This window comes from Mesocricetus auratus, unplaced genomic scaffold (genome assembly GCF_017639785.1).
Source record: "Mesocricetus auratus isolate SY011 unplaced genomic scaffold, BCM_Maur_2.0 Super-Scaffold_100006, whole genome shotgun sequence".
Lineage (NCBI taxonomy): Eukaryota > Metazoa > Chordata > Mammalia > Rodentia > Cricetidae > Mesocricetus > Mesocricetus auratus.
In genome coordinates, this window is record NW_024429190.1 from 52,890,201 (window position 1) to 52,914,735 (window position 24,535).

The 24,535-nt window shown below is 44.7% G+C and overlaps 1 protein-coding gene across 3 annotated transcripts in view; it reads right to left on the reverse strand.

Annotated features, from left to right (window-relative positions):
- Lnx1 (ligand of numb-protein X 1) overlaps window positions 1–24,535 on the reverse strand; it is a 107,379-nt gene that overhangs the window by 23,405 nt on the left and 59,439 nt on the right. For all 3 annotated transcript variants that reach the window (XM_040747208.1, XM_040747209.1, XM_040747210.1), the window contains 3 exons: window positions 7,240–7,481; window positions 6,253–6,405; window positions 2,362–2,564 (listed from right to left, as the gene is read on the reverse strand). In XM_040747208.1, the coding sequence (XP_040603142.1) occupies window positions 2,362–2,564; window positions 6,253–6,405; window positions 7,240–7,481 (598 nt within the window). The remainder of the gene's footprint in view (window positions 1–2,361; window positions 2,565–6,252; window positions 6,406–7,239; window positions 7,482–24,535) is intronic.

Below are 24,535 nucleotides of genomic sequence, written 5' to 3' on the forward strand. Positions count from 1 at the left end.
ACTGATCTGCACCCCAACACCAGATGATTTATCCAACACTATTTAGACCAAAATGAGTTGATGTTTTCTTTCCAAAAAATCTTGAACAAAATTTTTCTGAGTTACCCATACTTTCACCTCCAGTTACTCTGTTGTGTGTGTGTGTGAGAGAGAGGGGGGGGAGGGAGAGAGAGAATATGTGCTTAAATGTGTGTTTGTATGTAGAGTATTTGTGTGAATGTCCCTGAACATGTGTCAGTGTTTCATGTTGTAGTATCTGTGAGCATGCCTGTGCATATGTGAGTGTATTTGCATGCCAAAACATCTGTGTGAGTGTGCCTGACAAAGTGTGGATGTATTTGTATGTTATGGTATTGGTGTGCATGTGATTGAGTGTGTGTGGAGTGTGTTTTCACATTATATTATCTGGGTGAGTGTACCTGAGTTGTGTTGAATGACATGGTATCTGTGAGTGGCCCTGGGTGTGTGTGTGTGTGTGTGTGTCACACGACATGGTATCCGTGAGTATGTGTGTGAGTGTGTATGTTATATGATACAGTATCTGTGAGTGGGCCTGAGTGTTCACCTGCAGGTGTGAGTGTAACAGTGTGTATAGGAGTGTCAGGTACTGAGATGGATGTCTGCAAGGTCTTCTGCTAATGCTCTAACTATAAAGGACTGTGGGGCTTGACTCATTTCAAATAAGCTAATGCACAAGGACGTTTCTAGGCTATTTACCGAACGGCTGAACACTCTACAGCCCTCCTTAACTATCCCGAACCTGGGCCTCTCATTGGGGCCTCATTAACCATCCACAGGGCTGCTGGTGCATCTGACTTTCTGGCTTTAATTACTCTGGCTCCACAGGCCCAGCCTGGAGGCTACAGCCCCCAGTGTCACCGCTCTGGAAGAAAACAGTTCCCAGCAGCTCTGCACTCTGCTTAGATTTGGGAGTTTGCTAAGAAGATTGCTGTACTTGAAGCCAACTGTTAGAGGCACATTGGAAAATTGAGCTTTGAAAGGACCTTACTTGAGGTCAACCACTGCTTCTTGCTGCAACTCAGAGATGGACTGGGTGGGCTCCCTTAGTAAAGACAAGGTACCCCCTTATCCAAACACAAGGGAACACTACCGGGAAGGTGACAGAGCCTGTGAGCCAGGGAAGTCATGATCCCCTGGTATACGTCCCTGGCATTTCTTTTATCTTCAAGTTGCTTCCAGCTGAGTGCCAAAAAATAGAATTTTCTTATGCAGCCCTCCCAGGCACAGTAGTCTCCATTGGGACAGGGAGAAAACCCTGCTGTGACTGGTATTTGTGGCCCAATTGAGTGACTGGCCCTGCCTGGTGGACTCCCCAGAGACCGGTGTCAACATTTCTGTGGTAACTCCTTTCAATTATTTCTCCTCTTATCAAAATTAGTTTGCCAAACAAACAGCTCATGCTGGGACAGGAGTCCTCCCTCTGCTGCCTGCAAAGGGTGGGATGGAACTGTTATCTGAACATCAGATAAGACATAGATGAGCAGGAGGGCGTGCTCGTCCCTTTTGACTCACATTTGGCATCTGTCTGATGAGCAACAGTTCTCCCCACTTTCTTTTTGTCCTGAAAATTCTTCTCTGAAGTCTCCCTTTCAACCATGCCTAGGAGGACAGTGTGCCCATGCCAGGTCATTCCACCCCTGAGTCCTCGGGAATGCCTCTGGGTCATGAGACCAGATTAGAGATGGCTGTTGAGCCACAGGAGTGTTTCCGTGAAAGGGCTTCTGAACACTATTAGATTAAACACCGTAGTTGCCACCAATGTGCTTATTTTATACTAATGTTTCTTTTAAAAGGAGAGGCTAGGAGAGGAGCAAGGAGAGAGAGGAAGAGTAAAGTGGAGAAAGAAAAGGGTGTAGATGAAGACTGTAGATGGGGAGAGAGGAGACAGAAAACGATACAGTAGCAAAGAGAGCTGTTTATAAATGGGGGAGGGGATGAAAGAACCTTCCAAGTTACATTAGAACTCTTCACATGAGATTTATCTCAGTATGACTGTGGAAAGTGAGTGGCAATCTTTATTTCACTATATCCACTCTGTTTGTCATCTGCCTATTCTCTTATCCCCCATTTGTCATCTACCCATCCATTCCACCCAACCACACATTCTTCCATCTGCCTACGTAATTATCCACCCATTCACCTATCTACCCATCCATTATTGGCTCTGAAGAATTCCACATATGCCTCCACCCATCCATTTATCTACCCATCTTTCTGCACAAACATCTATCTATGCATCCAACCATTGTCTACTTGTAAGGATTTAGAGTAAGTGCCTTTCATAGCCTACAGCTCATGATCTTGTAAGCTTATAGTTACATGATCATGCCTTATGGGCACCTTGAGAATGATGTCGCCTGGCAGCAGCCGTCCATCTCTGGCAATCACTCCATCACGATAAATATGCTGGATGATGATGTGGACCAGTGGGGTTTCACTGCCTCCTACAAGCCTAATGGAGAGGCTTTCATTGGGATCCACTCTATTGATTTTGATGCTTGTAATTTCACCATCTGGAATCAGGTGGTACAACCTTGGGAAGACTGAAATGGACAAAAACAGTATTTGTTTCAGACCCTCTTGCCAACTGCTAAACTGCTCCTTGTTCCTTGTGCGTGTTTCCCACTTTCCTGCCTTGGTGCCAGAGTATGTTTCTTGGCTGGAATGTTTTTCATCCTGGGCCGAAACCCAATTTTTCCTCCAAGGCATGCATGGAATAATCCCTTCCAATTAAACTTTACCCCAATCCCTCTTCTCCTTGCTGTCTTTAGGCATATGATTCCTATAAGGCTGATTATACTTCTCACGGCATTCACCCCTCCATTATTGCTACCTATACCAATCTCTCATATCATCAAGTGGACTCTAGAATCTAGCAACGGGCTTCACTATCAGGCTACATGTAATTGTCTTAACCTGGCTGTCCTGATATTAATAGTACTTGGTTGACTGCTTCGATTAATGTTTAAACTGCTTTGATTACACAGCCAATGCAGTGATTTCTGGCTGCTCCATGTTTCTCTGCACAGATCTCTCCATACATTTGAGCCTTTGGCTGATGCTTACTGCTAGAATAGAATCAACTAATGAACAGATATGTCTTTAGGGAATGAACTGCGATTACATTACTTTCTTATAGAGGTACAAAACCAGGATCTGTTCTTCTGATTATTTTGGAAGATCTCAGAGACTCTGCTTTTCAGGCTCCAGGAATCATTAGTCCGCTAGCAGATACTGCCACCAATACCAGGAATTCAAAAGACCTAGTTCGTAGTCACAAAGAGGCCATGATCGTTGTCTTATGGCCACTCTGGAGCATTGTTTCTCACCTACCTGGATCACCGAACTCAGTGCTCGAGAGAGAAATCAAAGATCATGTGAGTGAGCTGGTGTTTCCTAGCTTTAGTATTTGGCCCAACCCTGGCTGTGCCAAAGAGTAGCTGTCTCGGACACTATGCAGCTCCACAGTCCTTTATTCACATGCGTATGTGAGTGTGTGGGTGCGTGCGTGCGTGCGTGCGTGTGTGTGTGTGTGTGTGTGTGTGTGTGTGTTGAAAAGCACAGAGAGGAATCTGTGAAGTAAGGTGACCATGTCAGGAACACCAGGCTTCTGATGATAGGTACACTCATAGCCTCATTAGTTTCCCAGGAGCCAGATGTTCACAGCCAGGTCAAAGTCCACAGGGACAGGCCCTAGGGACCAAGAACCCAGAAGCTGTGGCTGGCACTGGTTTTCACTTCAGTTGGGAATATAAGTGTCTAGAGAGGACACCAACTGCTGAGAATGTGTCACACATAGACAAGCTGGGAAGTGGCTCCTTTGTGTAACTTGAAGTTCAGTTAGGATGAAGATGGCAGGGACAGTAAGTGTCCAGTAGCTGCTGACAGCTGCCTTTGTCCTAAGAGTCTCCTTTAGATTTGTTACCTGGAAAGATATACTATGAGCCTGGTTCTGTATAAGCCACTCTTTGGGACTATTTTCAAAACTCAAAACCATTGTTCATTTGTTTAAATGAACTCAACTCTCTATGAAAATTATACAAGAAAAAAAGCTACGTGCAATTACTATACAGCATAATTAACAAGGTAATGTAGTGGCTATCGCAAGCCCGTGACATCGTGAATGTGGGTCTTAAACTCCAGATTTAATTTAATGTCAGCAAATGGCTTCTGCAAGGCTGTGAGTAGTGGTCTCAATTTGTCAGTTCCTGGTGCTAACAGCATGTGGGTGACTGGGCTCAATTAATGTTTAAGCTGCTTGGTTTGTATTAAGTAGCCTTTAAGCATGTGTCAGAACACGTCTGGTATCAAGGGAATGGAAACTTTCTGAAAAATATTTTTAAGCAAAGAAAGTTTTGGAAATAATCACCAAAACTCCCAAGTCTCCCTTTTTTCCCTTCCTCCTTTACCAACAGACATAAACATTGTTCTCCTTAATTTAAACAACTGGGGGATATCTGAGTTGATTAGAAAGAACATGCCTGACACCACACTCTTAAATGATGCTTCTTAGAGCCAATGAGATCCTCATGAATTCGAAGGTTTAAAGTGATTCTTTAAACTTTCAGATTGTTTTAGTATAGACGCAAAAGAATTTGATCAAAATTCTTTGTCTGAAGACTACATGATTTAAAACCATTCTATTCTGGGCACTGAACTAAGAAACTGGAATGCACATTTTCAGCCCTCCTACCAACCCTGTGAAGGTGGCTTCTCATCCCTGTTTCCAGGTGAAGAGTTAGGTTGGCAGTAGGAAGGAGATGGAGAGTGTAGCTTGAGTGTAGCAGCTGAGAGGCACCAGAAGCCACACAGGCATGGGAGGGGACAGCATGTCAGGCTTGCGGTGAGAGGACAGCATAGACAAGCCAGGAGACTCACGGGCTGCTCATCAGCTTTCCAAGGGCAGAGTAAATAAAATGCCTGGGGCTGTAACTTTCAGCACCAAAGGTGTCAAAAGAGCCAGATCTTGAAATTAAATCCTGCTGTGTGTGTGTGTCTGTGTGTGTGTCTATGCGTGTGTGGTGGTAGTGGTTGTTTAGCTGTGTGACTTTGGCCTGCTTTCCTAATCTCTCTGGATCATTTTCCTTATCTGTGAACTAGGAATGACAACCCTTCTTCTCAGCGTTCTTAGGACATATGCATGACTCAGAGCACTAGCTGGTACTGAAGGGCTGGTCTTCTTTTTAATGCTATTATTGTACTGTTTAATGAAAACCAAATGTGGTACACACCTGCAAGCCCAAGACAAAGGCTGGAGGATCACTGTAAGTTTGAGGTCAGCCTGATCTACATAGTAAGTTTTAGACAACCAAGACTGCAAAGTGAGACCCTCTCTGAAAAAACATTAATTTAACCTAAAAGCTTCACTATCAAATAAAAAAGAAAGGTGGAAAACAGTGTCTCCTAAGCTCCACTCACACTGGGGAAGATACAAATCATACATGAACTAATATACAATAACTTCCTTTCTGTGGCTTCATAGGTCAACAGGGGCATTTACAACAAGTATATGCCTCAGTATACTTTCCTGAAAATAAGTACACAATGGCAGTGAAACATCCCGAGAGCCACACCAATGAGATGCCAGTGACCTTGAAATGTGCCCCAGTCACATGATGACTAAATGAGAAAAGGCACATAGAACCCTCAGAGTGTCTCCTGTGTAGATGTGGTAAGAATACAGTATGCGCCAGCCTGTCAAAGATGCTTTTCCAGGGCCCACAAGTTGGCCGGTGGCTCAAGGCACTTGGTGACCTGAATTCTAGCCTCAGGTCCCACATGGTGACAGGAGAACACCAACCCTCACAAGTCATCCTTAGACCTCCACACGTGACACGCGAGTCCACACCCACCTCCACCCACACACAGTAAATAAATGAAGAAAAGTAAAGCAGTAAGTCAAAACAAAGGAATCAACTTGCTGCTTATTAGTCTCTACAGAACTCACGGTAACTTTTTCTGTTTCAACAGAAGACTGTGCATAGTGCTGTGCTGTGAGAAAGACAATGATGTGTTTCCCCTCATTTGTGTAGAAAGATGACAAGAAGACGGTTATAGTCCTAACTCAGGTGGAGAGGCTAATTAAGGTTGAAAAAAAAAAAAACCAATGCCGTACCCTTGGGAAGGGAGGGGTCACAGAGGGCAGTCAGCCTATCATCATCCCTGAAGTGACTCTGGAAACCCAGCCTGTGGCCAGCCTGGGGGAGGGGGTGGGGTGGAGATTCCGTTTACCTTCAGGGACAGTGGCATTCTCAGAGTTCTCCCTGCCCTGGTCAGCGTGGTTGGCAACGGCACTCCCACTCTTTGTCCTTCGAAGAACACTCAGAGCTCTGTTAATCTTTTTGAAAGATCGGCTTCTCATGGTGGACCTCTCAAAGGGCCTCGCTGAGGAGAGATGTAACGGAGACAGGAGTTACAGGTTCATAACCATCATCCTTTGTGCAAGTGTACTGCTATGTGCCTGTAATCCCAGCACTCACGGGGTTGGACAGGAAACTCAGGAAGTCAAAGCTAGCCCAGGTGCACAGTGAGACTTTGCCTCAAAACAAAAAACTGACAGCAGCAAAAAAGAAATATTTTATGCATAAAATATATGAAATGGGACATACTATTGAAATAGTGATTGCCTCTTAGTAATAAGAGTTTATCTACCTGTACTTCTAATTTGTTTTTTGTTTTTGTTTTTTTGTTTTTTTTTCGAGACAGAGTTTCTCTGTATTGTTTTTTGGAGGCTGTCCTGGAACTCACTCTGTAGACCAGGCTGGCCTCGAACTCACAGAGATTCGCCTGCCTCTGCCTCCTGAGTGCTGGAATTAAAGGCATGCGCCACCAACGCTTGGCTAATTTGTTTTGTTTTGTTTTTTTGTAATGAAAGGCATATCTTATTTATGTAAAACTCTTTTCTCCCCCTTTAGGTGAGAGTGAATGTAACAACACTTTTTACAGTAGGCAGGGGAGGTCCCCACACGGCAGGAACTATAATTCATCAGGCCTCACCTCAACCGCCTTCCCCAAGTCAGATCACATAGCGGTGAATTCGAGCACTCACAGTTCCATTTGACTTTGGAGAACTGGACGGAGCGGCTGCCAAAACTACCCAGAAGAACCATTTCCCATTTTACAAAAACATTTCTAGAACTTTCCACCGTGAGTATTCGACAGAGGGCAATCCCTGGGAAAACCACGAGCTCGTTCCCAGACCCCACCCGTTTGACTCACCCCTAGTTCGGTTGCTTCGGCCCGAGTCTGAGGAGTTGGTTACCGGCTCACCATCCTCCACTGTGGACACATAGGCAGGGTTGTCTAGGCCAGGCTCGTCGGTCATTAAAGAGATGGTGGCAGCTGCAGAAACTTCTGGGGAGAGCGGCATTGCTGTGAGGCTGGCGCAGCCATCAGTGCAGCCATCTTGCGAGCGCCTTTTCCGGTCCTTGGTCAGGCCATAGTGGGAGGCACCTTTGCAGCTGGAACAAACCCAAAGGGGCAGTTAGAATGTTTAGTAGGACTCCAGTACACACATCTGTCCTTGCACACCCCTCGCTTTCACACAAACAAATTCAATACATGCTTGTCAGCCAGATACATTAATGGCTTGAGATAGTAATTTTTAAAATCGCCTGTGACGTTCTCCTAGCGTAATCTCCGCATTGGCTGCTGAACAGTAGGAAACCAAATCTACCTTACTGGGGTGTGAGGATGCGGCCTCTAAAATCTGGACTTGGCAATCGCTTCTAACTGGTATCTATTTTGACTACGAAAGCCTGTCATCACATTCTCACTCCTTTCTTTTGGGTTTGGTCCCACAGCACTGGACAGAAATGTACGAGGCGAGGCCACTCCCAGATCCCGTATTTAGCTGACCATGGAAACAGAATTGCCCTTGCCACAAAGCCACAAGGTTTACTCAGAACTGCTATTCTCTAGGGGCAGGCGTAGTGGCTTCCATTCCTAGGTCTGGTAGGGCCTCCCATGCTCTTCGGAGGGACCAACACCATATCACAGCACTGGGAAAGAAAAACTTCTTTGATGGTTATTTTTTTTTTATTAACAACAGAAAACCCTTCTATCTATTTCCCTCTGTCTATCCATCTTACTCTTTGCATTTCACCAAAAACCAAACTTTGTAAAGTAGACCAGTCCTTGGTACAATAAGGAAGGAGATAGATGCCTAGGGCTCAGAAGACCAATGTTGGAGCCAATTTAGATCCTTATTTTTTCACATTTCATTGCCACTAGGCTAGTCATTTCAGTTCAATGACAAAGGTTCTGGCCAGGAACTGGGGATGTTTTGTACTGCTGGAGAGGGTAGCCAGATGACACACCTGCTGTTCCAACAGAAATCTTACTAATGAACTTCTTCAAGTGGCCATTTGCCTAACATAGGTGTGCTGACTATGGTATTCTTATCAGTTTATTACACAAACCCCATATCAGCGGTTCTCAACCTGTGGTTCACAAGCCCTTTGGGGGGGTTGAATGACTCTTTCACAGGGGTTACCTAAGGCCATCAAAAAACACAGATGTTTACATTATGACTCATAATTTACATTAGGACTCATAATTACAATTATGAAGTAGCAACAAAATAATTTTATGACTGGGGTCAGCACACCATGAGGAGCTGTGTTAAAGGGTTGCAGCACTAGGAAGGTTGAGAATTGCTGCCATATATGATTGAAGTCTCTTATTTTCTATTTATTTGTTTATTGTTCTTTTTTACATTTGTGTGTGTGTGTGTGTGTGTGTGTGTGTGTGTGTACGCGCACGCACCAGGAGCGCACAGAGAAGTCAGGGAACAACTTGTGGGAGCCAGTGCTCTCCTTCTACTGTGTGGGTTCTAGAGATGGAACTCAGGCCATCAGGCCTGTCAGCAAGTGTCGTTATCCAATAGACCAATCTCTCTGACTCTCTTTTTATTTTCATTTTATTCTTTTTTAAAGAAAGGGCACAGTAGCCACACTGTGACGGAACTATTTAAAATGAGAATTTATTTATTTATTTAGGTTTCCTGGAACAGGCTCTTGCTCTGTGGTCCAGGCTGGCCTAGAACTCACCATCTTCCCACCTCAGCCTATTGTGGGGTGCACTGCTGCACCCGACTGAATAAACATTTGTAACCTCACTTGAGTGGTGTTTTGTGTTCTTGAAAGGAGACGGGAGCTTCTAGGAGTCTGCAGTTAGTGGGCTTCAGACTGACCGTGGACACGGAACTGACTGGAGGGATCCTAGGGGAGAATACTTGCTCTGAACTAGCTGTGTGATCTGAAGTAATTAGATTGAACGGTTAAAACTTCTGCCCTAGGGACTAGAGAGATGACTCGAAGGTTAAGAGTTCTGAGTTTTCTTTCCAATACCCATCTCAGGTAGATCACACCTACCCACAACTCCAGCCCCAGAGGATTCCATACTCTTCTGGCCTTAGTGGCATTCTCTCTCTCACACAATAAAAAAAAAAAACAATACACACACTCACTGTAAACAATTCATGCGCATGTAAGTGTCTTACAATAGAATCCATCATGGACATATTGCTATACCCATAGATTTCCATCTCTCAGCTGTCATTGGAGAAGCGTCTTCCTGAAGCAGATGGTAATTAACCCAGAGACCCACAAGCAGGCTATGTGCAGAGAGTGAGACACTTTGCAACACTTAGTCCTAAATGGGATGTTTTTGTCAGATCTGTCCCCTCAGTGCCCAGGGATCTTGGCAGATGAAGGGGTGGCAAGACTGTAAGAGCCAGAGGAGGTAGACGCTCCAAGGAAACAGTGTCTTCCTGACACAGCAGGACTGACACTCATAAAAACTCAGAGAGACTGAGACAGCGCACATATGACCTGCATGGGTTCAAGCCAGACACAATCCCAGCACTAAGAAGGGAAGTGGGCACAGAGTCCCACTATTAATCCAGAAGCTATCTGCGATCGATACCTGCCAGAAAAGGGAAATTAGTTTTTCTCCAGTGGAGTGCTTCTAGGTATATAAGTTATACCTCCAGGCAGTCCCCATACCCTATAGTAGTTGGCCATCCCAAAACAGACCCCATGATTATGTGTGCTTTTAGTTTAGTTTCATTTTGTTTTTCTTATTGGATTTTTTGTTTGTTTTGATTTTCTTTTCTTTCTTCTTTTTGAGGGAGAGGAAGAACACAAAGTTGTATTGGGTTGGAAGTGGGAACAATCTGGGAGGAGTTGGGGAAAGGGAAAGAATATGATTAAAATACATTTATGAAGAGGCCATTATGCTTCAGCATTGGAATGAAAAGTTACTGAATATACCAAAAAAAGAAAAAAGAAGAAAGGCCGGGCGTTGGTGGCGCATGCCTTTAATCCCAGCACTCAGGAGGCAGGCGGATCTCTGTGAGTTCGAGGCCAGCCTGGTCTACAGAGTGAGTTCCAGGACAGCCTCCAAAGCCACAGAGAAACTTTGTCTTGAAAAACTAAAAAAAAAAAAAAAAAAAAAAAAAAGAAGAAGAAGAAAAGAAAAAAGCAAAGGAGTGCCAATTTTGTTCTAATGAAGAAGATATCCATCCCTAGAAGAATGCCTACAATGTTCTTATTATCTTGCAAGAGAAAAAGCAAATGCTTTTTTGCTTTCCTGATTTATTTTATTTTTTTATGTGTGTGAGTGTTTTGCTTATGTGTATATGTATGAAATATGTGCATGTCTGGTGCTGGCAGAGGCCAAAAAAGGGCATCAAATCCCCTGTAACTGGAGTTACAGATGGTTGTGAAACACCATGTTGGTGCTGGGAACTGAACCCAGGTCCTCTGGAAGAGCAACTAGTGCTCATAACTGCTAAGCCCTCTTTTTGGCACTAAAAGGCCCCATTTCAGGGCTGGAGAGATGGCTCACTGGTTAAGAACACATATTGTTTTTTTGTTTGCTTGTTTTCATTTTTTTCAAGACAGGGTTTCTCTGTGTTGTTTTGGAGTCTGTCCTGGAATTTGCTCTGTAGACCAGGCTGGCCTCAAACTCAGAGAGATCCACCTGTCTCTGCCTCTCAAGTGCTAGGATTAAAGGCGTGCACCACCAACACCCAGCGAACACACTGTTCTTGTAGAGGACCCTCATTCAGCTCCCAACACCCATGTCGTATAACTCACACAATCTCCTGTAACTCAAGATCCTGAGGGACATGCTCCTCTGGATTCCATGGGTACTCCTCCAGTTCTTGTGTGCGCATACTCTGGCAGATACACACACACACACACACACACACACACACACACAACTTAAAAATAAAATGAATATTTAAGAAAATGTTTTCTTTCATCAGAAAGACACTCCCAAAAGAGATGAAAAACAGTACTACATTTGTCATGAAAAAGGATCGCCTATTTCACACCAAGCAGTGTAGCCCGGGCCAGAGGGAGTTATCAGGTTGACCTAAGTGCATTTTAAAGTCGATGGAGTCTAGTGTGAACAACCTAGCCCTGTTTAATGGTGTTTGGGGTGATTTAACTTGAGACATATCTTAAGATTCCCTTTTCTTGTCAGTAAATACAATGCAATGCTTTTAGTAACCAGTGGCATTTTAAATGTGATGAGATGTGTTAGTCTTAGTAGGAAGGGCCTGTGATTACACAACTTCATACCCTCACTTTCTAGAAGATGGACAGGCCAGTACAAGCCAGGGTTTACACTTCTGAGCTGCCCCAAGATCTCCCCCTGGGAAGTCTTAACATCCCTTTTGAATTGGTGAGGTTTTTACCATCCTCATCAGTTACTTTGGCTTGGAATTATTCTGCCTCAGAAGAAAGTAAAGTGGTTGATACATGGAATTTAAAAACTGGAAGAAATACTGTGTGATGGAAAAACTCCGAGCCAAAGCTGTAATCCGAGAGCAGAACACTTTTCCGTAGGCCAGCAGCATTTGGTTAGCAGTGCATGGAAAGGAAGTTCATGATTTGTTAGTGGATTTGGAGACAGCCTCTCCAGTGGGCAGGAGTGCCCTTGACCATGTGCTCAGCCAGAGCAGGAACTGTATTTCCCTAGAACACAGGTGACTGGAATGGCACAAGCTGTGACTTTCTTTGAGGGACACAGCCTGCCCCATTGAGAAGGTTGAATCTTATTCTGGTGCCTTAAGAGAACTGTAGAGGATAAATTCCAACACCATACCATTAAGACGCCATTGCTGCCTCAAATTCCTCCTGGGGCTCTAAAGACATGTTTGAGTCCAGAAAAGGGAAACAGCATTAAATGAATGACTAGACTTCTCCTTGGAACTCTACTCCCAGCTATAGTAATACTAGCTGGGGAGGATGCAGAATCTACACAGAAACAGACTCATAAGCTCTGAAAAAACCCAGGGTAACGACTCATCCTTTTGTAATGTCAGCTTTCTCCATCTTCTTGGCTTATCCTGAATCTGAGGCACAGAGTGATGGATGAAAGTGGTGGCTTGTACTTACTAATTATCGCTTCTGCAGTGACTAATACTGGGGCCTCTTGATTTACAGGCACAAACGAGGGAAGGAGAAGGGGAAGAGCTGATTAATGTTGGCCAGGACAGGAAGATAGGCTGCACCCTGGGCTGTGTTCAAAGCCAGCAGGATTTATGCTCCCTTCAGTTACCCTGCCTTAAGTACTCTCAGGTGCTGATGGCCATGAACTTGGAGAATGAGCATAAGGGAACTTGAAGAATGAGCATAAGGAACACAGAACACCATTTCTCCATTGCAAACCACAAGCTTTGGATAGGCTATCTATTCAAACAAGCATCCTGAAATCATTCTTCTTGGTACTGATAAAGTCTGGGTCCTGAGCTCCTCCACTGAAGCCAGCAGCCAAGTGACAGATCAATCTGCTTCTGAAGGCACCAGCAGCAGGTGCCCTGGAATTTGGGGTTAGGGGAGCATTGAATATGTGAAGAGAAAATGAACTCCCTTTCTACAATAGTCCTGAGTCTGTGCTATGAGTTGCTAATGGGAGTTGGAGACTAGGCTATGGATGGACCCCAGACACAGGTCACAAAGGTCCTAAGGGGGCACCTCCCCAGAGCCCAGCCTGCTTAGTGAAGATGGTTCTAGCTCATTTGCAGGGAAGGGCTCCCTGCTGTCTGTGAACTGGCCCATTTATGATAACATGCAAGCTGCCCACTAGGAAGCAAGCCTTTACCCTCACAGCGTCATCCAGACAACACAACCCTCCCTTGAGGTAATCGTCTCGTTCTCTCTCTCAGTGCACTCCTGATACAAACGTGACTCAGCTCCTCACTCAGAATCCATTAATTGCCCTGTCTGCTCTCACTTTAACCCAGGGACTGAACTCACAGGTTAGTGAAGCCAGCAAGTGAGGAAATGAGCGAGATAAGCCAGGCAGGAACTGCGGTGAGCAGTGTTGATTACAGTATGGACTCAGTTGCCATTGCAGAGCTTCTCACTGAGAAGGCTAGCCCAGTGTTGTCAGAAGCAACCAATCTGGATACCCAAACCCACATTTTAATGTGAATTCTTTTTTTTTTAATGTTGGCAACAAATTGCGCTTTAAAACACTGTGTGGTCCAAACAAAACAAACACATATGTATCTCAAAGAAAAGCATATTCCAATCACTGGTAAAAAAACAAAACAAACAAAAAAACCCCAAAACTTCAATGCAGGAGAATTGGGCCTGTTTCCCTCTTTTCAGTTCTCTAAGAAGCAATGTGAATCCAGGAGGTGGTGGTGCACACCTTTAATCCCAGAACTTGGGAGGCAGAGGTAGGGGGGCCTCTAAGTTAGAGGCCAGCCTGGTCTACAGAGTGAGTTCCAGGACAGTCAGAGCTATACAGAGAAACCTGTCTCAAAATCCAAAACCAACTAATCAAAGAAGGAGCAATATAACTCCCTGGCATTCTGCTTTCTGTTACTTGCATGTGCAAGACAGGCACTCAAGAGGGCTCCCCTTTCTCAAACCTGTCCCAGGCCACTTTTCTGATCAAGTTGGAGATCGAGAATGAATTTTCAACTGTTTTTTAACTAATAGTTTGCCGAAAGCTGGAATTTCACTGGAAAGGAGACATCTAGTCCTACTAGAGATACCTATTATTTCTTCCATGCAAAGGGAATCAATGGTGGAAAACTCCAGAGAGAAGTGACTTTCCTGCCATCAGCTGGTTCTGGGGCTTTTGATGCTCTGTCACCTCCCTAGTGCAGGATGAGTGGCCCTGAATCTGTGCCTTAGGTGAAGGTCCAGGGACCAGCTAGGAGGCTCTGCTGCAGGGAGAAAAATGACTCCAGAACAGAGTAGTGGTTGTCCTTTATGGAGGTCATAAAGAAATAAGCTTTGTGCTGTCAAGGTATTGGCGATCCCCAAGGATGAAACGTTGCTCCTGTGTGCTCAGTCCTAACTCCTTCTGGGAACGACACGCTTGCTATGGTCCTGCTGACATCATGCCTCCATGGCTTTGTGCTTGGCCTGACACACCTTCCCTCCTCTGGCTTGCAATCTCTCGCCTTCTAATCCACTTAAACCACACCGAAACCTTTTCTTTTCATTCAGAAATTCCTTGGGGGAAATGTTCTACTTTGCTAGTGAGATGGAGTCAGAACTCTTATTGATATTCCAGGACTTATTGGGTCCATATCATTCTCATGGTATCTGGTGGAGTCTGGCAACTAAATGGAGGCTAGCCAGAGGCAGCAAACACCCATCAGTCTCTTGCTGTGTGCTAGGTGCTCTGTTTTCTGGATGTGGCCTCATTTAACCTCCCAACTGTCCTGAGACACTAGTTTTCACATATCATCTCTCCCATAAAGATGAGGATGGTAGAAGGGAGAAACACCTCTTTCAAGGCCACCATGAGAAGTTGGAGTCTGAACCAGGTTGTGAGTTCCATGTTTTCTTCCCTCACACAGCCTGGCCTCCAGCCCAGCTTCCCTGAGCTCCAGACTCAGCAATCAGACATTCCACATCCTCACTTTGACATCTAATATATATCCTCGACATAACATCCACACATCCTGATTTCCCCTGCCAAGCCAGTTCTTCTTACATCTTTCCCACTGTGTTTAATAGCTCCTTACATCCATCATATTTGCTCAGGCCCAAAACCTCAGACTCATCCTTGATTCCCCTTTTTCCTTTGGTATTCCATGAACAATCTAACAACAACAACAACAACAACAACGACGACGACGATGACGATGATGATGACAACGACGACAAATTATCCAGAAACCAGCAGATTCTCATCACTCCTGCCACCCAGGTCCACCTCATCACTGGGTTATTGCCCTAACCTGACTGTTCTATGCTCCATACTGTTCTTCCCATTTATTCTCAACACAATATCTGCTATGGTTTTAACATGATTTGAATGTATCTCTCAAGGATTTGTGTGCTGAGATTTAATTCTCCTGTGCTATTAAGATTATGGAATTTTAATCTGAGCATGGTGTTTGGAGACGGGGGTCTTCGGGAAGTGATTAGGATTAGACAAGGCCATTGAGATGGATGCTTGTTATGACTGAATGCTGCTGGACTTATAAAAGGACGACAGTCTCTCCTGTCTTTGCCATGTGATGCCCTGAGCTTTCAATGGCACTGTGCAGTCTCAGCATGGAGGCTGGGCCTCATCACCTTCATATTCAGACTCTTCAAGATAAAGGTTCTTGAACCCCTAAACAGATCATGAAAAATAGTTGTATGTAATGACTACTGAGATGGTGACTCTCACAGAGAAACATTTACCTGAATAGTTATTTAGTTAAGGTAAATATTTAAACAATTATTACAATCATTCGCTCATGGGAAGGACATTCTCAGCACATGTGTGTGGAGGTCAGAGGACAACTTTTAGTAGAAATTGGCTCCATCCTTCCATTTGTGGGTCCTGGGAATGGAACTCAGGTCATCAGGCTTGGTGGCAAGTGTCTTTACCTACTGAATTATCCTTTCAGCACATGGAATAGTATTTTAAGACCTAGATACACCATCCAAATAATGCAATTAATGAACTTAAGTTCCAAACGTAGTGGCAGTTTCTATACTAGACAACTATGGTATGGACAGATGTGGTAGCACACACTTGATTTGACCACGTATGATAGCACACATTTAATATGACCAGGTATGGAAGCACACATGCTTGCAATCCCAGTATTTAGGATGGTTCAGGAGGATTTGAGTCAATGTTAGCCCGGGCTACATAGGAAGACTGTCTCATAAAAACAAAAAGAGCAAACAAGAAGAAATGAGAGTATTTCACAGTGAGATGGAATTAACTAATTGAGCACCACAATCAGTCCAATAGAATGAATCAGTGGCTATGCAGCAGCCCTCTCTAGGATGGAGATGCAGCATCCTTCTCTAGGATGGAGATGTAGCAACCCTCTCTCAGAGGGAGATGTAGCATCCCTCTCTTGAATGTAGATGCCTTCCTCTCTCCTCTTGGGGCTTGGGAAGAGCCAGCTCATGGATCCCCATGCCTTTCCTGGCTGGTGGTAGAGACACTAGTTTGAATTCTTCTAACTGGCTCAGTCTGAGTAACCACAGGGCTATAAGTAAATATCTGTTGAACCCAACCGAGTAACAGTCATCCTTGCAACATTGCATTGACAGAAACACCATGTTGAGCATTCCAGGATGCACCCACATGGTCCTGACAACAGATAGTACCCATGGTTGGCTGTGATATGGGCCTGGGTCCCTTTCCCTCAGCAAGCTCATTGAATCCCTTTTCAGTCCCACATATTCCAAAACCAAAATGATGAGGAAGGGAGAAGAGGTGGAATGTATTTTCATCTGGCCTTTATTTCCCCCATATACTTCATTACACATTGCTTTCTTTTCTTGGAGTGGGGGTGGGAGGTTCTCACTACAGTGTAGCCCAGGCTGGTAAGATAGCCTTGACTTTGTAATCCTCCAGCTTTAACCTGTTGCATGCTGGGATTATATACCTGTGTCCCATACTCAGCTTCAGTATGTGTTTTAAATCATGTCTCTACTCAATACTAATGAGTGCTTTTGACCACATACCTCCTTTTGATGTATTGCACTGGTACAGAGGGGCCTTTTTAGAATATTACTAAAATACATCTTCTCATTCAATGAATTCAAAGGGCTGAGTAAGAAACACGGATGTTGAAAAAAATACAGACTTTCAGATTGAAAACAGCTAGTTTGGAATCAGATCTTCCTCCTTACTACTCTGCAAATCTAGACAAGTTCCACAGTCAGTTCCCCTGACTCATTTCCCATATGTCAAATGGTTCCAGCGATGTTTATTTACAATGAGGTTTAAATATTCATGTGAAATGCCCAGCACTTCTTTCTCTTTCCTTGATTTTTTTTTGAGATAGATCCTCACCATGTAGGACACACTAGTCTGGAACTTGTAAACCTCCTCTAGGCTTACATGGCCGTGCCGCTCTGTTCAGCCTTTCCCTCTTAAGTGACCATTCCTTCTCTCCCAAGGAGCATAGCTTGCAAGAGCAGACTCATGTCTGTCCTGACCCTCAGCACAGTACACAAAGTGCAGGCAGACAGGGTACAACAGTTTAGGTCTGAGGGCAGCTATTTTTTTTGTCTCCCTCTTATTAGATACTTTCTATTTATGCTTCTAATTGTGTTGGCCTAGACATGGTTTAATAGTTGCAAGATGCCTTAATACTTTTTTTGGAGGGGAGCAGGCAGACTAAATATTTTAAATATATGACAATATTTCATAAGTCTCTAATGTAAAGCACTAGAAATCTCTATTGTGCTTGAGATAAAAATAAATGCATTAGGCATAATCTTCCAGACACTTCCATTGAGCCTCCCGAGCCCACCCTCAAGTTGGAGCCATCCCTGCCAATTGCTTCTCATCATGCTGTTTGGAAGAGACTCAAGTAACAGCAGTGCAGTTTCTATTAATGGGACTGCCCTAGTCCCCAGGCTTTCTGGTCCTGCATACAAGCCCCCTTACTGGGAACTTTCTGAGCTCTGATTGGATATTCCCTATACCTGTGTCTTCTCAAACAATTCCTCTTTGACTTAAGGACATTGGGCAAAATTATTCTTAACATTCTTTTGATCTCCCTTCTAAAGATAAAAATCCAAGCTCCCAGGGTCACTTATCTGTAACTAAATGACCAGTAATGAAGAAAGTACCAGAAACAATGCCAGTAATAAAATTAGTGCTTATGTGTATGTAGTCTTGGGTGAGGGTGGAATGAGTTAATAAGTCAAGGAGGTCACCCAGGGGGCAAGTGCACCCTCTGGAAGTCAGGTTAGAACCAGACTATGAATTTGAACCTAGATAGGTCTTATCTTAAAGAGCCAACAGATTTCCTCTCTCCCCACCAGCCACACACTGCCTCTCCTCATTAGTTTCTCTCTTCTGCCTGCAAACCGCTGGGGGAAAGGTCCCTAGGTCTCTTCAAGCACCCAGTTCACTTGTTAATGAACACCAGAAAGGGAAAATTCCAAACAAGCAGAGAAGCCATGTGAAATGGGGAATTGGGTTCCAGCCGCCTGAGGCTCTGGAATAGACATGGGGTGTGAGGAGGGGCAATGTGCCCTCAGGATGGTGTTTGCACAGGTAATGAATAGTCCAATGCCAACCCCAGTAGGCACACATGACTCAGTTTACCTAAGGTGCTGCCTGAGGTACAGTTGGCCAGTCTCTGAGCAGAGTCAGTTTCTGTTTGGGGCTGGAGTGAGATGGGGAGAAAGCATAGAGAGGAAGTGGGTCTCTTCTCCCTTTATATGAATGGCTTTTTCCCTGTTAATCGACAGAGTGACTTCTCTAAGAATCTGGTTCTGTGCTTTGATCCTTCGAATCTCAATTCACCACGCAGGATCAATAAATAGTTAGGGCAGTTCACACAGACAGTTCACTTGCTGTGTACTATGGACCAGGCATATTGTGGAACACTTCCAAGTGCACTGATCCATTCAATCTTCACACCCACCCTAAGAGGAAAATATCACTATACCCCAGCTTGCCGGTGAGAAATTAAGGCCCGGAGAATCTAATAACCTTCCCAGGCTCACATGGCTGAGACCTGGAGGGGATGGTGGACTTCTCTTTGAGGTGTGCACACTAGGGCTGTAAAATGCCTACATGGCTGGTGGCTAATAACTGAGATGTGCTTTGAACGGGGGAAGCAGAGGAAATACAAGGAAAATTAGAAGCAGGCCATTGGGAATGTCCTATTCTTTACTCCTGTATCCTCCACCGCAGCTACTGCGTGGCTGCATGAAGAATTCAGGCAGTGAGAGCTGCCAAGCGTAGCCCGTTCTAATCAAACCTGTGCCTTCAGGCCTGCAGCTGAGAGACACGAGGCACAAGCATCATACTGCCCGTGTCCTTGTCTCTGCCCTGTCACTGGGGCATTTTGCCAGCAGAGTGCACATCCTAGGTCCTGGCACGCCCTTGGGCTTCCTGCTTCACTGCCAGTCTTCATCTCCAGAAATAACCTAATAATTATCTCTGGGAATAGCTCTGGTTTCTGCCTCCTAGAAGTAGAAGTTTAAAAGGATCTTATCTGGGCTTGTGGACACTGGTAGGTGTATTATTTATTCTGCCTCTAGAGGGAGCTCTTTAGTTCTGGGCTTTATACACTCCTCCTGGGATAAGGCAGGGGGCATTTGCTGTTGAAATCAGGCTTTACCAAGAGAGGAGGCATTGCAAGTAGCCCACACTGTTGGTGTGCCCTGTTTGCTCCTATTCCTGACAGTGTTTATGACAGTCATTAGATTGGTACTTGTCTTTATTAGCAGACGTGGAATTGGGGCTTAGCCTATCCAGCATTGTCATAACTGGGTGATGTTACTCCTACACTACAGGTATAGACAATGAGATTCAATATGGCAGTAAGAGCTGAAAATCAGAAATAGCTTTCCCTTCCCCTATAATGACATTGATGACTACCTTATATGCCATCCTAGAGCCTTCGTCCAGTGACTGACAGAAGCAGAGGCAGACACCCATAGTTAAACACTGAACTGAACTCGTGGAACCCAGTGACAGAGAGGGAGGAGTGATGAGCAAAGGGGTCAAGACCAGGCTGGTGAAACCCACAGAAACAGCTGACCTGAACAAAGGGGAGGTCTTGGGCCCCAGACTGATGGCTGAGAGGCCAGTATGGGACTGATCCAGACTCCCTGAATGTGGGCATCAGAGAGAAGGTCTTGGCAATCTGTGGGACCTCTGGTAGTAGATCACTATTTATCTCTGGCGTACACATGGACTTTGGGAGCCCATTCCACATGGAGGGATGTGCTCTTGGCCTGGACACATGGGGGGAGGGCCTGTGCCCTGCCCTGGATGATATGATAGACTTTGGGGACCCTCCCATGAAGGGCCTCACCCTCCCTGGGGAGCGGAGGGGGTATGGGATGGGAGGTTGGTAGGGGGCAGGGGAGGAGGGGAGGGAGAGGGAGCTGGGATTGATATATGAAGTGGGCTGTTTCTAATTTAAATAAAAGAAATTTTAAAAAAAGAGCCAAGCATCCATTAAAAAAAAAAAGCTTTGGGATTCTGATGTTAATCTAAATCCTCTTAGTATATGTCTTATGACAATGTTAACAATGTCACTGTCCTGAAGATGGCTCAGAAGTCCTGAATACTTTATGCTCAACCTATTTAATCCCCCACCATTATAACCCAGAAGACAAGTGTGATCAATATCTCTCTTTTGCAGATTTGGAAACAATGCATACCTTAATTTGCCCACGGTGACTAGCAGCCCCTGTTTGCCTGGGACTAACCTGGTTCTGAGATGTAGGATTTCCATATGAAAACTGCTCAGCCCCAGGCATACCCGATGAGCTGGTCACCTCATCAGTGGCAGACAGTGTGAAGTCAGAGCTGTGACTCCCATTAGGATGCTCTTGCTGGTGACACTACCCCGTGTCCTGTGTTTTGGCCCAAAGATTTAGTGAAAGCTACTTGGGGGATGGGGTGGGGATTCCATGGTTTCAGATGCCTCCGAGTATGTGTTCACTTATATGTTGTTCTCTTACACAGATGTCCAAAATGTCCCTCCTCCCAACGGCTGCTTGATCTAAATTTTATGCAATTCCAGTGCTTCCCAGATACTCGAAGATTCAACTCACTGTTTGGTTTAGACAAAGCCTAGCTGATAGCCAGGAGAGTCTGATAAATATGAGCGCTGCTCCCTGGGGTGCCTCAGCAGAATTCCAAAGTCCAAACCAGATGTGCGATTGACAGAAGTTGATGAGGGATGGAGACGGGTTTGGGCACAGTCCATATGCCAGGTCAATTCTTCATAGAGATGTCAGGGTAGTTTATCCATCCTATGACTCTCCAGCCCCTTTGAGGTCATCAACTTCTCTTCCTGGACATTTTGGGGGAGGGGAGCTGGTGATTCCCAAGCTACAGACAACGGGGCTTTTCTGTCAACTGTGTAGGGATTCTGATGTGCATGAGGGGGTGGTGAAGAAGACCAGTTTCCTGCCCAACTTTTGGTCGCTGCAATTCTTATTTCCATTGAGAACTTGAAAATGAGCTCAGCCCAGTGGCATTGGTCTGTGATATCAGCTACTCGGGAGACTGAGGCAGGAGAATCACAAGCTCTGCTTTATCTAGAGTGAGCACAAACTGGCTTGGTCAATAGAGTGAGACTGTCCCAAAGGAAACAAAAAATAATAATAAAATAAAATTCAAAGAGGGCTGGAGAGTGGCAGAGTGACCACACATAGTATGTGCTTGGAACTGGGTTAAGTATGCCGGTGTGATTGTGTGTGTGCATGTGCTCGCGCGTGTACACACACACATAGAGCACAATTTGGAGAACTAGTCTATGGAGCAGCTGCTTTTAAACTTCAGGGTTGATGGGAAATGGCTTTTGGGGTAACAGGAATCAAGGCAGCCTGACCACTATAGTTTCCTGGCTGACTTTCCGAATCGCCTGGGTACCCAGATGTCGGCAAAGTGTCTTCCTTTGGTCTTTGTTTTGTGAAGTCCATTCAGTCCCAGGGGCTGTGCAGAGGGGTCACAGCTCCATGTGGAGACAGGCATGGGAGAAGGTGGCATGGCACTCAAGTGGGAATTATTTCCAGATGACATTTCAAAACTGTGTCTCCATCCCTCCACATCCATTGTGTGGCAATCCTTCGGTAACTATGAAAATGCCTCATCTGTCTAAGCCCTTTCCAGGATGGACATCACAGACTCTCCAAAACACATGCTGGATATTGAGAAACTGTTCTTCCTCCCATTTGCCAATATGTTACAGGAAGATATTAGCATCTTTGTGTCAACATCTTTTTGGCATGAACAGATAAAAGAATCCCATCTTTCCAACCACTTTCTATGTTTGCTCTTCTTTTCAACACGTTTAAAGGAAACAACAGCACTCTTTCTGCAAGTCACATTTAAGTGAGCTCACAATTAGGTTATGCAAATGGGGAACACAGAGTGATGTTTCTCCCATCCGCAGGACTGCGAACCCTGGATTTAGTCCCTGGGTTCTCTTGTCAGAGTCATCCCTTAACTAGAGCTCTGCTTGAACTTTCACTGGGCACAGTCCCTGCTCTACACCAGGCAGGCCTCTTGCAGTCTGGTGCACTGGCAACTGTCTCTCCTCAAGTCACCGATTTTGGCTGCATGATTGTGCCCAAGCTGACCTCTCCCCTGAGGGCACCACTCAAACAAATACTGTTTAATTGAGGCTTACTGCTACTCTCACTTGGAAGCTTCATGGTATGGTATAGGATTGGGGGTGGCACTCAAGACCCTCAATGGATGCCTGAAACCACAGTTAGGACCAAAGCCTATATTATCCCAAACACACATGTATGTGATAAAGTTTAATATACAAAGCAGGTGCAGTAATAGACTATAAGATGGTGTAATGAAAGCTATGTCACTATGATCTGCAAGGCATTTTACTGTACCACAAATAGGTGACTATGTAAATCTATAACCACGCTGAACTCATTCATTCATTCACTCACTCACTTCATAGACATCTAAGTGACAACTATAGTCAACTAACTGTCAGACAGAAGGTTAGGCACTGCTAATACATCCCTGGTTGTAGCTGGCAATTCCACACAGAAATATAGTAGACATACCAACAAGGTCAATGTAAGCTATGCAGCCATCCTTCTTCAGGTTTGACTTCAGTGCATTCAACCAAACGTGAATAGGACACATTTGTTTTTAATTCTACAAGGTTCTAACTGCAATGTAACATGTAAAGGTTGAATTTGCCTCATGTGGAACACTATGCTTCGTCCACTGTAGGAAAGAACAATGTGTCATGATGTGTCTCCTATCATTTCAGAGATGGCCGCTCTCTGGCACAGTGTCCATGTCTGTCAGCTTGTAAGTAAGACTGTGGTTACCTTATACATTCACTAGATACCTACTCCGTCTTATTAGAACAAAACAGAAATAGCCCCTCTTTCCTGATTTAACCTCAAAAGTAACTGACGGGGCCGGGAAGAAGGCTCAGTAGATGAGGCACTGGCTATGCAAGCGTAAAGGGTCTGACTATGATTGACAGAGTCCAGGTAAGGGCCAGGTAGTGTACCCGAGGAAGATGCCTGGTGTCAAGCTCAGGTCTCCGTGTATGAGGACACATACAGATGCACCATACACACATAACACACACACACACACAACACACACAACACACACATATGGCAAAAGATGTAACAGATTCAGAAGATGAAAATACAGAAAAACAAAAATAACTCATGGTTTCACCTCTCCAATTCTGTTCGGCTGCTAGTAGTTAATCTTTCACCATTCTCTTTTATACACACACGTGTATATGCATATACACGCGCACACGTGTGTGTGTGTGTGTGTGTGTTTCTGTACTGTTTGTCCATAATTGGGTCAAGCACAGTGCACACTTAGTCTATTCTGAGCCATGCTGCCCAATCATTCTGCCATCAGCACATGAACATGCCTTGTCTGCCCAGCAGACACTGAGGTCAGAACCACGGGACTTCAGCCTCAGATACTTGACCCATTAAGGTACACTCTCCAGGGTGGGGCCACAGCTGAGAGCCACTTCCACAGACCTTTCATCTCACTGGCTATTTATGCAATCGAATTACACATGCTTGCTTATACCTGGCTGCCCACTGATCAACCACCGCTATCTATGTGAATTATTCAAACCATTTTTCTTTGGTAGTGGCTGGGGTAGATACTCAAGTAGTTCCCTTATTCACCTCAGAACTGTGCAAGGATGAAGTCTGGGGGAACTGCATGTGCTGATCCCCACAGAAAAGAAAATAAGGTTGTTTTTGCTTCTTGGCTATGGAATCCTTTCAGTTTATCAAAGGAGTGTATCCACTTTTCTCAGCTCTCTGCAAAATCAGGCTGCACTACTTTGTCTAACACGATAACAGTTACTTCTTAAAGTTTTATTTATTTAGATGATACAGTTAAAACATAACCAGGCAACAGTCCATCAAAAGGGTGGCCAAAATGATCAACTATTCATGCAACATTTAAAAGAGATTTAGTTTTGTTATTTTTAGTGTGTGTGTATGTGTGAATGTGTGTATGTGTGAGCATGTGTAAATGTGAGTGTGTGAGTATATGCGTGTTTGAGTGT